Source organism: Leishmania infantum, chromosome 18 (assembly GCF_000002875.2).
Source record: "Leishmania infantum JPCM5 genome chromosome 18".
NCBI lineage: Eukaryota > Euglenozoa > Kinetoplastea > Trypanosomatida > Trypanosomatidae > Leishmania > Leishmania infantum.
In genome coordinates this window covers 588,014-604,356 of record NC_009402.2, presented here as the reverse complement: position 1 = coordinate 604,356, position 16,343 = coordinate 588,014, and the positions used below count along the sequence as shown (strand labels likewise).

The 16,343-nt window shown below is 60.4% G+C and overlaps 5 protein-coding genes across 5 annotated transcripts; all 5 read right to left on the bottom strand.

The window, feature by feature from the left end:
- Positions 1-1,249: 1,249 nt before the first annotated feature.
- PUF2 (putative pumilio protein 2) lies at positions 1,250-3,937 on the bottom strand (the record flags this gene model as incomplete). Its single annotated transcript, XM_001464916.1, has 1 exon — positions 1,250-3,937. One exon carries the CDS (start codon positions 3,935-3,937, stop codon positions 1,250-1,252), a length of 2,688 nt encoding a protein of 895 aa, XP_001464953.1.
- Positions 3,938-6,111: 2,174 nt separating this feature from the next.
- LINJ_18_1390 (conserved hypothetical protein) lies at positions 6,112-8,982 on the bottom strand (the record flags this gene model as incomplete). The annotated part of the gene is made up of 1 exon (XM_001464915.2): positions 6,112-8,982. One exon carries the CDS (start codon positions 8,980-8,982, stop codon positions 6,112-6,114), a length of 2,871 nt encoding a protein of 956 aa, XP_001464952.2.
- Positions 8,983-10,176: 1,194 nt separating this feature from the next.
- LINJ_18_1380 (putative 60S ribosomal protein L34) lies at positions 10,177-10,683 on the bottom strand (the record flags this gene model as incomplete). Its single annotated transcript, XM_001464914.1, has 1 exon — positions 10,177-10,683. The coding sequence occupies one exon, from the start codon at positions 10,681-10,683 to the stop codon at positions 10,177-10,179; it is 507 nt and encodes a 168-aa protein (XP_001464951.1).
- A 603-nt stretch (positions 10,684-11,286) lies between these two features.
- On the bottom strand, positions 11,287-12,063 carry LINJ_18_1370 (conserved hypothetical protein; the record flags this gene model as incomplete). Its single annotated transcript, XM_001464913.1, has 1 exon — positions 11,287-12,063. The coding sequence occupies one exon, from the start codon at positions 12,061-12,063 to the stop codon at positions 11,287-11,289; it is 777 nt and encodes a 258-aa protein (XP_001464950.1).
- A 2,668-nt stretch (positions 12,064-14,731) lies between these two features.
- Positions 14,732-15,868, bottom strand: LINJ_18_1360 (putative pyruvate dehydrogenase E1 component alpha subunit; the record flags this gene model as incomplete). Its single annotated transcript, XM_001464912.1, has 1 exon — positions 14,732-15,868. One exon carries the CDS (start codon positions 15,866-15,868, stop codon positions 14,732-14,734), a length of 1,137 nt encoding a protein of 378 aa, XP_001464949.1.
- Positions 15,869-16,343: the final 475 nt, after the last annotated feature.

Below are 16,343 nucleotides of genomic sequence, written 5' to 3'. Positions count from 1 at the left end.
GGATACACAGGTGACCCACTTCCTATTTCGCGTCCGTCAACGCAGGCCCGCAAACGCTATACAACGGTAAAAGAACGACTTCTCACAAAATGCCAGCGAAACGAGGGAAGGAAGGTGAGTGAGCCCCGGAACAGGTATGCGAGGTAGAAACGAGATGAGCAGGGACTCCACATGAGCACGCAGACACAAGAATAAGCCTGTTGCACAGAAAGCAAGAGAAGGGCAAGACGAGGGCACCGCAAACGACACGCTTCACGAAGGCAGCTTCCTCAACGTGTAGCTGAGTGTGAAGCACGCAGCTGCGACGAGCACAGGGACCGACTCTTCGCAATACAAAAAAAGACGGGCCGCAGTATCCTCCTCCCCCTCACCCCCTTTTCGCCTTCCCATACTGAATTCCTCTTCTTGCACTATCTCACCTCGGGTTCTTATGCCACGGCTCCGACACACACACACACACAAACGCAAGCACAAGCGCCCCACATCTCTATGTCCCGCCCGTTCAACAGGCCCGCGGCTGGTGCGCCTCGGCACCTTGTTGTCTTCCGCTCCACTGCCATCTTTTCCTGCGCATCTCACTACTTCTCGTCTCCCCACGTGGGTGGTGGCATAGGGATGGGAGTCCGACGAGAAAAAGATCAGCCTCCCTGTGGCATCCCTCCTCCTCTTTCTCTCTCTCATCATCCAAGCCACCCACCCATTCGCCCCCGCAGCCCGCACGCACACTGTGTGCGCCCGTGCATGGCGTCCTGTCCTCCGCAAATTCAACGATGCCTTGATCCATCCTGACAGGCCCGCGTTTTCCCCACTGCAGAGAGGTCGAGCGCTCGCACGCGAGATTGAAATGACGGTTGCGGTCTTCATGCTCGCAAAGTTCGCCTCTGCGTCTTTCTCGGCCCTTCCCTGCCGCCGTTGCTGCAGTGGAGCAGGCGGGCCTTCCCCTCCCCCTCTTGCACTCAACGCATGCATTTGGAGAGAGTGCATGCGCGACAGTCGAAGCCTGGATATGTGCGTTCGAGGGACAAGAGGAAGAGGCCTGTCCGAGAAAGGGAGAGGCCTGTAAAGCGGCGCCGCCCCAATCATGCACTCGCGTGTATCCGGCCAGGCATGCGTGTGTGTATGTGAGCCTGTCCGTAATTTGGTGGTTATCTCGCGCGGAACGTATCCTCACCGAGGCACTGTTAAGAGAGGCAGAGAACACAAGAATGCAGGAACAACACCAGAAAGAGAGAGACCGCCAGCAGCCGTCCTAGTAGCCCGTCTCCTGCTGCGGGGCGCGCTGGTTGCTGTAGCCGGCTCGCTGCTGGCTGCTAGTGTTGCTGTTGGTGAGAATGGCACAAGCCTTGTCACTGCTTGTCGCGTTAGCGTGGCTGGCGCTGCTCACGCCAGCGCTAGTGTTTCCCTTCCCTGAGCAGCCTCCCTTGCCAGAGGCAAGGGTGGCGTCGGCGAGGTCACTGTTCGCCTGGAACGCCTGCTGCTGCTGAGACGCAGGGAAAAGGGTGCTGTTCGGCGACGGTTGCTGCTGGTGCGCCTGGCCTGCGCCGTTGTAGCCGCCGTTCACGTACACCTGCGGAGACTGTGCACCGCCACGGCGAGTCGGCTGCTGTTGCTGCTGAGCCGGCGTCTGCAGTGGTTGGGACGTTGGCGTCGACTGCTGCATCGGGGTACCATACCGGAGAGAATAGTTGCCTGCCTGCTGTTGAGGCGGCATCGGCGCCGAAAAGGTCGCGGCACCAGCAAATGCGCCAAAGCCGCTAGGCGCTATCTGTGGAATGTACGCCTGCTGCGGCTGATACAGCTGCGGAGCGGCGGCTGCGGCGGGGTACATGTACGCCGGCTGCGGCGCCTGGGGCTGTTGCTGCTGAAGCTGAGGAATGCCGTAGGGGGTTCCGTACGGATACTGCTGCGGCATGGGCATGTACCCGGTCATGATCGGCTGCTGCAGCTGCAGCTGCGGCTGCAAGACTAGCATGCTGTTTGGATTGCCGCCACCGTTGCTTCGCATGGCGTTGTTTTTGCCGTCGCTGTGCTGGTTGTTGCTGTTGTTGCTGCTGCTGTTGTTGCTGTTACCGCCACGCCCGCCACGACCAGCACGGCCGCCGCTGCCGTTGTTGTTGCCACCGCCGCTGCTGTTGCTGCCCACGCCACCGCCTGAACGGCTGTCGCGGCCATTGCCATTTCGGTTGGTGTATGCCGTAGAACCACCGCCGTTGTGGCGGTTTTCGCTGCCGCTGGTGCCGTTAGCGGTGTTTCGGTGGCCGCCGCTGCGGTGGCCGCTGTTGTTCGCATTGCCGCCGTACTCGGGGCCGCTAACATCGATGCCTTGGCTGAGGAGGAAGGTGTTCGTTAGAATGTTGTTCGACACCATCTTGCGTAGCAAGTGGCGACCGTAGACGGACTGATTGATGGTGCCGATGTGGGGCTGCACGAGCTCGCTGATAACCTCGCGCTGCGTGGGCGAGACGGCCTCAAAGAAGCGCTGCACGACGTAGTTTGCGTAGGTGTCCTGCATCATGTTCACTAGGTAGTTGCCGCCCTGGAAGTCGCTCAGGGGCTTCTTCAGCTCTTTGATGATGGCGTCACGTTCCTCCTCGGTCGCCGTCGTCACGATGCGCTCGGCGACGTTGCTGGCGAACTTGCTGCACGACAGCGCATATAGCTGCGGCGTCAGCTGCACCACAAAGCGGTGGCGCAGATCCTCGGGCGCATTGAGCATGGCGTGCTGCACGACATAGTTACCGTACTGGTGCACCGTGAACTCGTTCACACGGCTGAGCACTGCCTCCATGAGCGGACGAATGTTCACCCCCTCCACGTCGTGGCACTTCTCGAAGGTGCGCTGCAGCACGCGGCAGCCGTAGGCGTGGCAGGCCAGGTCGCCCAGAGACGGAATGAAGGCGTCCACCACAAACTGCGCGCCAGAAGGGCATACCTCGACGACCTTCTGCACCACGTGGTTCGCGTTTTGATCAAAGACGAACTCCACAATCTTCCCATCTAGCTCACGGATGATGGCGTTGCGGTCGGCAGCGCGCATGTTCTCGACCGCCTTCTGCATAACACGGCAGCCGTACGTTTGCACAGAGTACTCGAGCAGGTGGCCACGTACCTTCGCCGTGAGACGGTCCAGCATCTTCGCCTCCTTGATCTCCTGAAGCGCGTTGGCGTCGTTCTCCGCCTTGGGCACCACGTCGAACATTTTCTGCAACACGTAATTGCCGAACACATCGGTCGCCAGCTCGCCAAACTCTTCAATAACCTCGTTAAAGATGGAGACAATGTTCTCCGGCTTCTCTAGCAGGCGCTGCACGAGACGGCTTCCGTCCTGGTCCCGGCTGAAGGTGCACACGTGGCTCTTGATCTGCGCGTAATCCCAGTCAGGACGGAAGGTGTCAACGTACAGCTTCACGAGCGCCTGTGAAGAAAGGTGCTCGGTCGCCTCTGGAGCGGCAGCGGCAATGGCAGTGGCAGCGGAAGTGGCAGCGGCAGCGTTATTACAGTCGCTTTCTCTGTTCTCAATGCGGTCGCCAACAGCACCATTCGTGGAGGGGACAGACTGCTTGTCGCCGCTCGACACCGCGAACGCACCGGGCGCGCGGGCCTCACGCACGAGGTGGTGGCGGCGGCGCGTCAGCGGCGGCAGCATGCGGGGGTCACGTGGGTTCTTGGAGTAGTACAATTGGTGGTAATCCTCCGTGTAGCGGTACTCCTCGTCTGGGTTCACCTCCTCCACGAAACCTCCGACACAGAGAGAGCCCCCTGTGCCCATGATGGTCAGCACCATCGGTGCCGTTTCGGCACGGCGAACCGCGCGGGGGTCTGACATCAGTAGGTCATCGGCATTCGAGGTGAACATGTCATCGCCACCTGTGGAGCCCCAGTCGATGTCCTCCACGCGAAGATGCGCGCCGGACGCGGCAGTCCAGTTAGAAGACATGGCTTGGTTTTTTTTTTCTTTTTGGTTTCCTACCGGTTGGTGGTCTCACGGAGGGGTGCGCGGGCGAGGGGGCGAGATAGCCCGGGAGCAAAGACGTGTGTAAGCGGAGGCCGTGCCTGAGACGGTCTTCCCACGCCTGCGGCTTGCACTCTCGTCGTACTCAAGGGGGTACGCGCACTTATGTTTTTTTTTTTATACGCCCGAGCGCGCGTAAAGGTGTGCCTCCGCGATGAGCCCTCGAGTAGCAACACAAGCACGCACGAGAGCAGATGTGTGCGCTTCAACAAGCAACAAGCGAAAAGGAAATAAGCCGGGGGGAGTGCGCAGGCGGGAGCGTTTGTGTGTGTGTGTGTGTGTGGGGGGGGGGAGGATGAGGGTGCTCTTGCCGTTGGTCTCTTTCACAGGTTCAGCAGTGGCAGCGATGACGCGGACAGCGACGTTGAAGTGGTGCTGCTGCACAACGACAGACAGAGCGGCAATACCTAGTCGTCTGAGGAAGAAGAGGGGAGGAGGGGGTGTGGGGGTTACGTGATAAGCCGCTAAAGCAACTTGAGAGAGGCAATTATAGCGTTGATGGTGTGCGGTGGCACTAGTCGCCACCAGACGACGTGCATACATATGTGCGTACGTGTCACCGTGCACACAGGTCGAGACCGGGCAGAACGAAGCGAAAAGAAGGATGAGGATGAAGAGGAGGTAGAACGAAGTTGTAGCGCACGAGCCGCTGCATCTGCGTCGGGCGTCGCGGTGGGGTTCCATGCGGCACGCGCGCCTCTTCCGCTGCAAGGAGAGCGCGCGCACATCTCACAGACGCTGGCGAACAAACGCGTTGCGTCATGAAGGTGAAAGCCCAAGAAGCAAGAGGGAGAACGAGATTGCAGCAGCAACGGCAACCGTTGCAGCAACTTTCTTCCCACCTTCTCCCCTTGAATGCGCGCGAAGGGTAATTAAAGGGGCGGTGTCTGGGAGGGGGCAAGACCCACACGCTGCACATCCAAACGGGCGGGTGCACTTTTCGTTGCGCTTGGCCCACTTTGCCACGGCCGCTTAGGCTGCCTCGGCATGGCTTATCAGCACACCGAAGACTTCCGCGCCACCTTCTGCGGCTTTGAGCCGCTCTCGCTTTCTTCTTGCACGTACGCAAGACTTTTGCCCTCATGGCGCGTTCATGGAAGCGAAGAAGCCTACACAGGCCCAGGGGCCGAAGGATCGAGAGTGCGAGCGCGCGCATGCACAGCGCACGTGGTGATGCTGTAAAATAGCTCACGCACAAAAAGGCTGCAGCGCTTGTCGCCGCGCCACACACGAACAGGAAAACAGAGAAGCGAGCGAGAAAGAAAGACGGAGAGATGGAGCGCACCACCGCAGTCGGGGAACGACGACACATACATAAATGTAAAACAAAGAACAGCGAGGTCGATGTCAACCTCCGCCCCCACACCCTCCGCCTCCCCTACGTTCCGGGGAGGAGAAAAACCAGGGCAGGCACAAGACCAGCAACCGAAGTCGCACCATCATCACAAGAACGAACGCCGAAAACGACTAGAGCGCGCACGTAAACACGCTTGGCAGAAATAGATAGAAGGAGGCACGCAAGTTAGGAAGAAAAACGCGCGCACATGCCCACGACCACGTGTGTGTGTGTGTGTGTGTGTGGATGTGGGAGGGATGAACGCATGAGTCTAGGAGATCTAAGCGAAATCAATCCATCGACAGAAAATAATATATGTAAAACGGAAGCGGGCAAAGTAAACAATACCAAAAAAAAAACGAAAAGTCCGCCGCCATGGCGATCACTCCCTTTTGTGGTGGCCTGCCATCTACTTTCCTCAAAGAGCGCCTGTACCACGAAACGCAGGAAAAGCAAGGAACGCGAACACGTGGGGTTGCTTTCTCCAACACACCAGCAGGTCCGCAGCGCGATGGTGCGCCTCAGCAAACGAGGTAGCAAGGTGTGTTGCTGCGCGCAAACGCACTTGCCGCAGGTGCAGTGGTGCGCTCCCGCTCGCGCTTCGCCATCTCCTCCGCACGGAGACAGTCGTCGCCCGCCACCAGCGCGGCTGCAGGCCGACGCACAAGGCGTCCGCGCGGGCTAGCCGCCGGTGCACCGAAGTGGCGGCGGCGTGCCGACCGGCGATGCTCCTGGGCAGAGCGACATCCTCGCGGTAAAGCCGTCATCGGCGGCGGCGGGTCGCCTGAAGGGCCACCTCGCTCGAGTAGACATCGTAGTAGTTGGAAGTCAGCCGCTCAAAGACGCTGCAGTGCGCCGGCGGCACCAGAGCAGCACAGACCGGCACCGCAGCTCCAGGTGCCTGACAAGCACGCTCAGCGGCGCTACCACGCGCGGAGACCATAGCGGCAGCGGGCTCTCCCACAAGCCCACGTGGATGCTGCTGGGGACGGAAGCGCGCGCTGCGTGGAGTGCGGATGGTCGAGGGGCAAGGCGCCTGCGCACTCGGCTGAGCTGTCTCCACTTCGACCACCTCAACCCCACCACCTTTCATCACACTGTAGCATCGCTCAGTCCGCGCCACTGGCGCCGCAGACCGCACCGTTTGGCTAGCGGAGGCGGTGCGATGGGGCTTGCTTGGTGAGCCGCTGGCCGCAGCCGCAAGCATCTGAGTAGGATACTGCGAGGCTTGGCGCTGCAGCATAATCGTCTTCCCGCTGTGCCCGTAGAAGTCGTACTTGACGGGCACGTCCTCGCAGCAAACCCGCTGGTACCTTGTCAAACGCGGGCTTGCCACGATCGGCACCACCGCTGGAGAGACAGCTAGTGCCGTCGCCGTTTTCTTGGTCTCGATCGGCCTCTTCCAGGTTGACGCTCCAGTCAGCACCTTGGCCCGCTTCGTCTCCTGCTTCCGTTTCTTCTGCTTGTCGTCCTTCGACGACGGCAGCGCTGCAGCCCACGATCGTGCTGAGGTCGCATCTGCACCCCCAGCAATATGCACAGCCGAAGAGCACAAGCGGCCCAGGGGAACCGATCCTGCCGCGTGTGCCGCGGCGGTGGCGGTGGGCATGGAGGTGAGCAGCGCTGAATCTGGTGTCGACGACGCGGTGCGAGCGAAGTGGTAGTGAAGCGTGTCTGGGGGCTCCATCGCAGAGCCGCTAACACCGCACACCGCTGCAGACAGTCGCGCTGTCAAGGCAGCCGTGGCGACGCTGCGAGCAGCCCTCTGCCGCCGAAGCTGATTCGGATGCGTTATGTACATGCCCGTCGTCTCATCCCAAGCAGCACCGCGCTTGATCGGGGAGGCGCCGCCGAGCTTCGACGGGGGAGGCGGCGGTGACAGCTGGGGTGTACCACTGCCTGGGTGTCGCACGTTGCAGGGCGAGTGGCTGTCGCTACCCTCCGCTTCGCGCTTCCTGTCTGTCAAGGGCACGCGCGGCGCGCGCGGCGACTGCTGAGTCTTGCCCGCTCTGTCACTGTTGTTGGCCGCGGTTGCCGTATCGTCGAACCCACTGCCGCGCGTTCTCTTAGGCTGGTCGCGCGATGCCTCGGTGGGCAGGCGAGGAGAGCAAAGGCCAGAGGCAGGGGTGGTGTCGGCTGCTTCCTTCGGTGCCGTGCGATGGTCCTTCCAGGGAGACGCTGGCACTGCCGCCGCAGGTTCTGTCGTCACCACCGCCGGAACCGTCGGCAGTTGCGGCGCAGGTGCCGCTGCGACTAGTGCAGCCCAGTCCGTGCCGCACTTACTCACAGCGCCACTGCCAGCCAGCGACGGCGGCGTCCAGGAGGGAGAGGGGCTGCTGTGATTGCACGGCAGCTCCCTGTAGTCCACATCGACACCCCCTTGGGGCTCGCCGAAGGTCGAGGTGCGATCGCGCCGGTGCGCACCCCGCACGGCCGTCGGCTTGGAGTCCACGAGGCCGGCGTAGCACGGCTGCCGCGGATGCGGGACTGGTGAGGTGTGCGTAGCTGTGGGGTTCGCGTAGTACCCCGTGGGCTTAGCAGCCACCGTCTTTCGCGGCTCCTCGTCGTCGCCAGCGTCCTCGTGGGCGGTGGACGGCAGCGACGGAGGTGCGGCCGGCGTAGAACCTGGAGCAGCAGCGGTCGCCGTGGTGCTCGGCTTCGGTACCGCCGGAGACAGACGCTGGCAACCTGGCGGCGGTACGATGGAGGGAGAAACGTCTCGAGGCTGCGCCGTGGCGGCGGCAGTGGTGGTGTTGGTCATCGCAGGGCTCACCGAGGGCCGACACTCGCTGTGCGCGACACCAGCACTGGGAGAGCTTGCGGAGCTGTTGCTGTTACTGCCGTGCTGCTTTAGAACAGCATGCAGCGCTAAGAGTGGCACAGCGGGCACAACGGCAGCCGCCCCGGCGTTGGCGCGGGGATCACGAGAGCGCAGCGTCACGGTGGGCGGCATGACCGCCTCCGCCCCCTCTTCCCTCGCTGGGGTCTCGGCCGGTCGGAGCTCAGCGTCGTCGCCGCTGTCCTCGCTCGACATGGAGGAGACGGTGACGAGGGTGCACACGGACTCGCCGCTCCGCGCCACACGCGTGCGATGCAAACAGCTCCCGGCCTTTGCCGCCGGCGATAGCGCGGTGCTGCCACTGGCGGGCACGACGGCGCGTCCGGTGCCGGCGGGCTTGCGCACCTCGTCTCTGAAAGCGGCATTGCCGCTTGGTGCCGACGCAGCAAGAGGCCTATTCGCACCGGAAGCAGCGGCATCCCTAGACTTCGCTCCTGCGTTTGCGGCATTCAGCGTGTTGGTCGACAGCGACTTGAGAGCTTTGGAAGCAGCCAAAACCGGCGCCGCAGCGGGGGCGGTGGTGGAGGTGCCGCCGGAGCGCGAGGCCCTGGCGCTGGTGCCGCCGTGAGAGCGGGGAGAAGCCCCACTGTTGGCCAAAACATACTCCACGCCGGCTGCGGCGTCGTTCATTTCAAAGAAAATGCGCAACGCTTCGCATCGCACATTCGGTGTGGCGTGCGCGAGGATAAGACGCTCCTCCTCCGTCAGCTTACGGTCTGTGTAACGTTGCAGCAGTGTCTGCATGGACGCCGGCAACGTGACGCTGCTGGAGTCAGTGGGCTCCCTACATGGCATGATGAGAGTCGCAGGAGAGGAGGTGGCGAAGAGATGAGCAGCGTGTCGCGGCGTCTGTCGGTCAGTCGCGAAGGCTTCTATGCAGATCGAGAGATCGTTAGGGAGGGGGGCCGCACCAGCAAAGTAAACGGAGAGCGATGATCCAGTGACGATAAGAACAAAATCAGAGAGAGAGAGAGACAAGGGGAAAGGGTTGGGAGGAGAAAAGGACCACGGTGGAACACATACGGCCAAAACACCAAAGGAGAGGCTGGGTGAGATCCAAAGCAAGGGTGTGTGTGTGCGTGTGTGCAGGCGAAGAAGAGTCGGGGCCCGCAAGTTGTCTGATGAAAGATACGACCAGTACGGAGTGATGATGAGAGGTAGGGGCAGGAGGGGGATCGTTGTGCCTGCAAAGCACGCAGAGTGCGCGTGTCGGCTGAGGTGGAGGGGGGAAGTGGGGTGCACGTGGGTGCGCGTGAAAAAGGAGCAAAGGAGACGGCGGCAGAGGGCGGTTTGTGAACTCAGCGTAACGGTGGGGAAGTGCCAAGGCGAGAGGATTAGGCACGGAGGGAAGAAAGGGGAGGGAGAGGGTGGAGAATACCGCCGAAGTACGCCAACGGCTCGCTTTTGCGCCCCTCACTGAGGGATTGGCGCTATGAAAAGGCAGAGGCGGATGAGCGACGATGGCATGTCTCACCCTCTCTTTCGGTGACAACCACGGCGCGAAGCGCTCACGGGTGGTGTACGAGGGGGAGGGGGGCAGGGGGGAAGACACAACTCGCGTATCCTCTGCCTCGATCCACCACCCACCCCCTTCCCCAAACCTTCGCGCACGCCAGCGAAGTCACGAACCACACCACGTGATCGGTGCGCACGTGCCGCTCTTTACGCTTGTGCGCATGCGTGTGTGTGTGTGTGTGTGTGTGTGTGTCTGCGAAATGAGTCGAAAGACTAGAAACGAGGAAATAAAGAGGAGGAGCACAAGGAAGCGCACGAGAGAGACACACCGGTGGGAGAGAGGGAAGAAGAGGAAAGGAAGGCAAGGCGGTAAGGCGGAGGGTGGGGGAGGGGACAGCACCAGCTGCCTCGCCCACATCCGTCCTGCCGAAACCCTCTCACTCTGACGCCCTTCCTCCCCTCCCTCGATCCCCTTTCCCCGACAACCCGGATGTGTGCCCTTGGATGTGTTTGTTTGCTTTCTTGCCCGGCCGCTCACTTCTTCACCAGCTTAGAGCCGACCGGCTGGCGCGTCGTGGTGGCTTTCTTCGCCGGCGCCTTCTTCTTGGAAACCGTCTTGGTGGAGATCTTCTTGGCGATGGCCTCCTTCTTCGACTGCTTGCTCTTCTTCTTATTCGCAGTGCGCTTATGCGAGAGCTTCATCTTGCTGTGCTCCTTGAGCGCCTGCTTGACGATGCGCTGCTCCTCCACGAGGAAGGCGCGCACGACGCGGTCGCGGACCTGATCGTGGCTCAGCACACCACCGTACGCGCGGGACACGCTCTTCTCGTGGCGGGAGGCGAGGCGGGCGTCGATGTGGCGCAGCGCCTTGGTGCCGCCAAGGCGCTTGTGGCCGAGCACCCACGGGGTGTGGATACCCTGCGAGCGCTTCGCGCGCTTCTGCATCACAAGCTTGTTGCCCGGGGTGCGGACCATCTTCATGCGGTTGCCACGAGTGGCGTAGTGCATGCGACGGCGGTACTGAACGCGAGGGCAGGACATCTTCTACGTGTGAGGTGTGTGTGTGTGTGTGTGTGTGTTTGTGAAGAAGGACCGGCAAGAAGATCAGGTTATCCCTCTTCTCGAAGCGCTTCTGCTCAGCTGTGTATGGGCATACGTGTATGGTGCGCATGCGTGTGCATCGCGCGTGCGGAATTGGCGGAGAGAGAGAGCGAGGTAGAAGTTCGGGAGAGAAAGGAAGCCATCGTGGTCTCTCTAGGAGATGTGCACCGTGATCACAGACACGTACGCGCGCATGCTCATCTCTGCTCAGCTCATACACAGAGAGAGAGTGGCCAACACACCGAGAGACACAAAAAGAAAGCACGTGTTTCTGGGCCCGTGCGCCCATACCCCGCGCACAGTAGAAGAAAGAATCGGTGCTGCAGAAAAGGGCGAGGGGGGGGGGGGCAAAGACGCCATCACCCCACTCTCTTGTGAGCATTGAACGCGGCGCGGCTGTNGTTTGCCCCCCCCCCCCTCAGAGGCGTGCGGCGTGTCGTGGAGACGGTTTACACACAGCGCTTCTCTCTTTGCTGTTTTTTTCCATCTCTGTGCGATCCACGTGTCACCACAACGGTGATCGTCGAAAGAGGCACATGCACGTCAGAAAAAAGTCCGTTGCGTCCTGGCAGGCAGCGACGTTGGCCCCATCTCGACAAAGCGCTCCCGCTCCTCCGCCGACTCCGCGCTGCCGTGCCGCACCTCGCGCACATCGAGCACGCGATCGCTAAACATGACGCCACCACCGCCGGTCAGGGAACCGATCTGCAGTATTCCCCAGTACAAGAGATGAAGATAGTCCCACTCCTCCAGCGGAGACGCGGGGTGCATCCTGCGCAGCTCCACGTCCCAGTCGAGCTCGTGCCACTTCCTTTGCCGGCACGCCTCAATCACCATGTGCAGCCGCACCGCTGGAGGCAGCGCCTCGAGAGGGTCTTCCTTCTTTAACACCTCCGCGCCAAGCTTGTAGATGTCGCTGTACCGCATGCCGCGCACCATGTAGGCGTAGTCACGCTGGTCCTCTGGCGAGAGATGCGCGACGGCGTCCATTTCTTTGAAGTAGCTGACCACGATGACCACGATGAGGCAGGAGACAAGGACCAGCAGCACCACATTGCAAATACGAATGCCCCACCTCACACGCCGCTCTGTCATGCCCCGGAAGGGCGCGTATAGCCGCGCGTACCACCGTGTCGAGGCGTACCGGTTCACGATTTCCTGCCTCTGCTCATCAGAGAGCTGCACCGTCATCGACTCGCGGCGGCGCGAGTTGCGCTTATTCAGCCCATTGATCGCCGCCAGTAGACGCTCTGCCGCGCGAGCCTCGGGGTCGTACTTCGATTTCTCATTCCACTTGTCTAAGTACATGAGAGGGTTCATCGGCTGCTTCTTGCGGCCTTCACGGCCGCCTTTGATGAAGCTCCAGAAGCCACCAGGCGGCTTTGTGAGTGGCCCCGTCGCGGACGACGACTTCGCAAACAATGTGGTAGAAGACACAGACGTATCGGCTGAGGCGCCAGCCCCTGCTGCGTACTTTGCCCGCCTCTGAGCCGCACGTATTGCCTCGTCCTGCTGATCTTTTTGATACTTTTCGAATCTGCGTGTCTTATCCTGCCACGTGCTGGTGTGTGGCCTTGCCGACGTACTGCGCTGATACCGACGACTCACGAGAAGCGCAGCGGGGGCCGATCGGGAGTAGGACGGAGAGCAATGAGAACTCGACAAGAGATGGCACTCGACGCCAGAGGCAGCAGCGGAGGAGCAGAAGGAACGGCACGATGGAAACGATGGAAACACGATGGTGCCGCAAGAAGGCCACGCCGCCCCTGTCGCTGCCGTGGCAACGCCGCTCCTTGAGAGAAGCGCTGTGATGCGCAACCGGTGCATCTGTGCCTCATGCAAGTGCGTGAATGTAGGTTCGCATATATTTGGGAAAGAGGGGAGGGGGCAAGAGGAGATAGATCCGTTGCGGCACCAAGGCAATCACGCGCACGCGCGCCCGCGGGCCTCGATACAAGCCGGTGCCGTCGGCGCCACCAAGGCGGGTGCGCAGAACCGAAAGAGAGAGAAGGACGGATGTGATGGGGAGATGGACATAAAGAATCAGTGAAGACGAAGACATGGCCAAAAGAGGAGGACGGCGCAGGTGCGGCGATCTCGCAGCAGAGCTCCGCTTGAGGTGCGTGGTGCTTGCAGTCTTGCCACCCCACCCCTCCCCCTCCCCTTTCTCCATCGCTCTCTATCGCTGGCGAGCACAGAAAAGACAAGATGGCAAGCAAGAAAGAACGTCTCCTCCCGCGGATGATTTAGTCAGTCGCGCCACCCAACCACCGCTTCCACCGCACATGCGTCAAGGAAGTGGGAGAGAGAGGACAGGATGGAGGCACGCATGAAAAGACGTACCTGCCGCCGATGATGCCATGATAGAAGCTAGGGGAGGGGGAAAGATTCTTGAAACGTACTCGAATCTGCTGCGCCTTTTTTCGTGAACGTTTCTCGCGCGCGTGTGTGTGTGATGGTATCCCTTTCCTTTGTTTCGTTGAAAAATTAGCGTTAAGTCCCCCCTCACGCCGCACGCCTCCGCCTCTCCCCCCCTCACACCTTCGCTCTTGGCTTTCTCGTTCTTCTCCACGTCCTGTGTGTTTGGGTGTCAGTCGACGTCTGCGTGTGCCTCTGCGTGCGGATACAGAAGAGACATCTGCCCATGCTGTTTTTCACCGTCGTCCATGCGACGTGCGCCCGCGTGCATCGCCATCGCACATTGAAGGCAAAGACGGCATCGAACGCAGCACCGTGCCTCTCGTCCTCAGCCCCTCTCTCCCATCTTGCACGCTCGCTCTTGTATTCTTGCTCTCGGCAACAGTCCGCAGCCGACGAGCCGAATGCTGGGCGAGATGACGAACGAAAAGGACAAGGGGGCGCAATGCGTAGGTGCACACACACACACACGAATAGCATGCGTGCAGCATGCATGCCGTGCGGCGCCGTGCTCACACCATCATCGTGCACGGAACACATACGTGCGCCAAAGAGGTCTGAAGAGAACACGGAATCTGGACACGAGATGATGAGCGCCAAGCGAAGAAAAAGCATGCAGGCACATGGAAGAAGAGGTGCGGAGGGTGGACAACAGGTAAAGATGAAAAGAAAGCGGGAAACAAGAGAAGAGCAGAGCACGTCAATCAAGTCCGCTCACACACACGCACAGAGAAAGAGAGACTCGCAGACACACACAGACACACACTGTCCTCGAATGGATTTGTACTCGTGCCTGTGCACATGCGCGCTTCCTCAATTTGCCAAAACCACTGGCATGCAGTACATTCGTCCTTGCTGCTTGGCGTTGCTCTTTTTTCTTTTCGGTCACCTTCGCGGGAGGGGCGGGTGTTCGACGGAGAGCGCTTGAGGACACACCCACGCGCGCTTGAGAAAAAAGGGGAACGAAACGAAAAGAAAAAATACATTCGTTACAATCTTGTTCGCTTGTGTGTGTGTGTGTGTGTGTGCGGGTAAGGCGTGACGCGCACGTGATAGGCATACGCGGATTGGGGCTGTATGTGCACATACGTGCGCACCCCCCACTCCTACCCACCCCTCTGCTCACAAGGCGTATTTGCTCTTCTCGCTGTCTCAGGGGCACGCGTCCGCAAACACTCACATAGATGCGGGAAAAAAAAAGTTGCCGTCGTTCGCTTCGTCTGTTTCCTCTGTTTCGCTGTTGTTGCTTCGTGTAGGCACCGCACAGAGAAGACGCGACGACGTTGATGGAGGAGTGAGGGTTGCACGACGTGAGGCGGGGAGCACACATCCGTATGTGTGCGTGTTCGAGGCTATGCGTATTAAAAAAAAAAACATATAGAGACAAGCACGTACACACAGCGCCATCGCCACGCCAACAAGGACAACAAAGGCGAACCAGCAAGGCGTGAGGAAGTACAGACCAAGGCACAGACACACACACAGAGCGAGAGAGCGTGGCACGCAAGGCGTCACGCACACATCTTGAGGCATGCCTCCTCGGCCTCACTTTACTATCCGTCTTGCCTGATTAGGGCTTGTGGTACACGGTACCCTGGCAGGTGCGGTGCTCGTACTGCTCACCCACGTAGATGTCCGTGAAGAGCTCATCCAACTTTGTCATAGGTTGTTTCTGGGCCTTCTGCAGGTCCTGGTCCACCTCCTTCTTCACGTCTTTCTCCATCTTGCTCATCTCGTCCTCGGTCATGATGCCCTCGGTCGCCATGAACTCGCGCATCTTGCGAATGCAGTCACGCTCCTGCTTCACGTGCTGGATGTCGCTCTTGGTGCGGTACTGGTTGTCGGGGTCCGACATGCTATGACCCATGTAGCGGTAGCAGTCCAGCTCCATCACAATCGGGCCCTTGCCCGACATGCAGTGGTCGCGTGCGTAGCGGGTGCCCTCCTGCACCGCGAGCACGTCCATGCCATCGACCTTGATACCAGGGATGTAGTCACCACGGCGGTAAAACTCCGCCTGATAGGAGCCGCGAGCGGCGCTAGTGCCCATACCGAAGTGGTTGTTCTCCACTGCGAAGATGACGGGGAGGCGCTGCAGAGCGGCAATGTTCATGGACTCGTAGATCTGGCCCTGGTTGGCAGCACCGTCGCCGTAGAAGGTGACCGCAACGTGCTTCGGGCTGTCGCGGTTCTCCATCGCGAAGCGCCAGGCAAGGCCAGCGCCGATCGAGACCTGCGCACCCACGATGCCATTACCGCCGTAGAAGCCGTTACCCACCTTGTACATGTGCATCGAGCCACCCTTGCCCTTGCTGCAGCCGCCCTGACGGCCGAACATTTCAGCGAAGACATCCTCGGGCTTGCCACCGCGAGAGATGTACCAGCCGTGATCGCGGTAGCCAGTGACGATGGGGTCCTCGAAGGTCAGAACGTTCTCCATGCCAGCCGGAATGGCCTCCTGCCCGATGTAGAGGTGGCAGAAGCCGCGAATCTTCTTTAGCTTGTAGGACTGATCGCACAGAGACTCCATGCGGCGGATGCGGAACATCAGGGCAAGACTCTTCTTCAGCTGCTCTGCGTCGTACGCCGCCTGCGTCGGAAGTGGTGCCATGTCGGTGCGGCCAGCCGTGTGTAGCTTGAATGGGCGCTGCGGCTTCAGCGGCACCGTCTTGGTGTCCAGAAGGCAGCGAGTCGCGCACTTGAACATGATGATAAACAGATGTGCGTATGTGGAAGAGAGAGAAAGATATGCAAAGGTCGGTTCGAGAGAAAAAGAGCTGTAACTACGCTTAGGCCCCGTGCATCGTCAGGCATGCGGGTGGGTGGGTGGGTACAGAAGCGTATGCGAGGGAAAGGAGAGGTATGAAGGGAGGACGACCAAGAGAGATGAAAAAGAGGTGCCGGTCAATGTGAAAGAAGATGGCAAAGTCCAAGAAGTAGTGAGAGACGGATACGCGCGCAAGGGGACGCAAGAGACCAACGACGGGCCCACGTCCGTCGCACATGCACGCACGAGCACGACACCTCACGTCTATTTCCGTGCTCCTCGACAGATCACCGCCCTCGACCATTTTCCTTCAAACAAGATGTGCCTTTGATAGACCCATGCCGGATGCACTGATAGCGCAGTTCTCGAGTCGCCTGTGCACGTGAGACTTGCTCGTCGGCATGGCTGCCTGGGC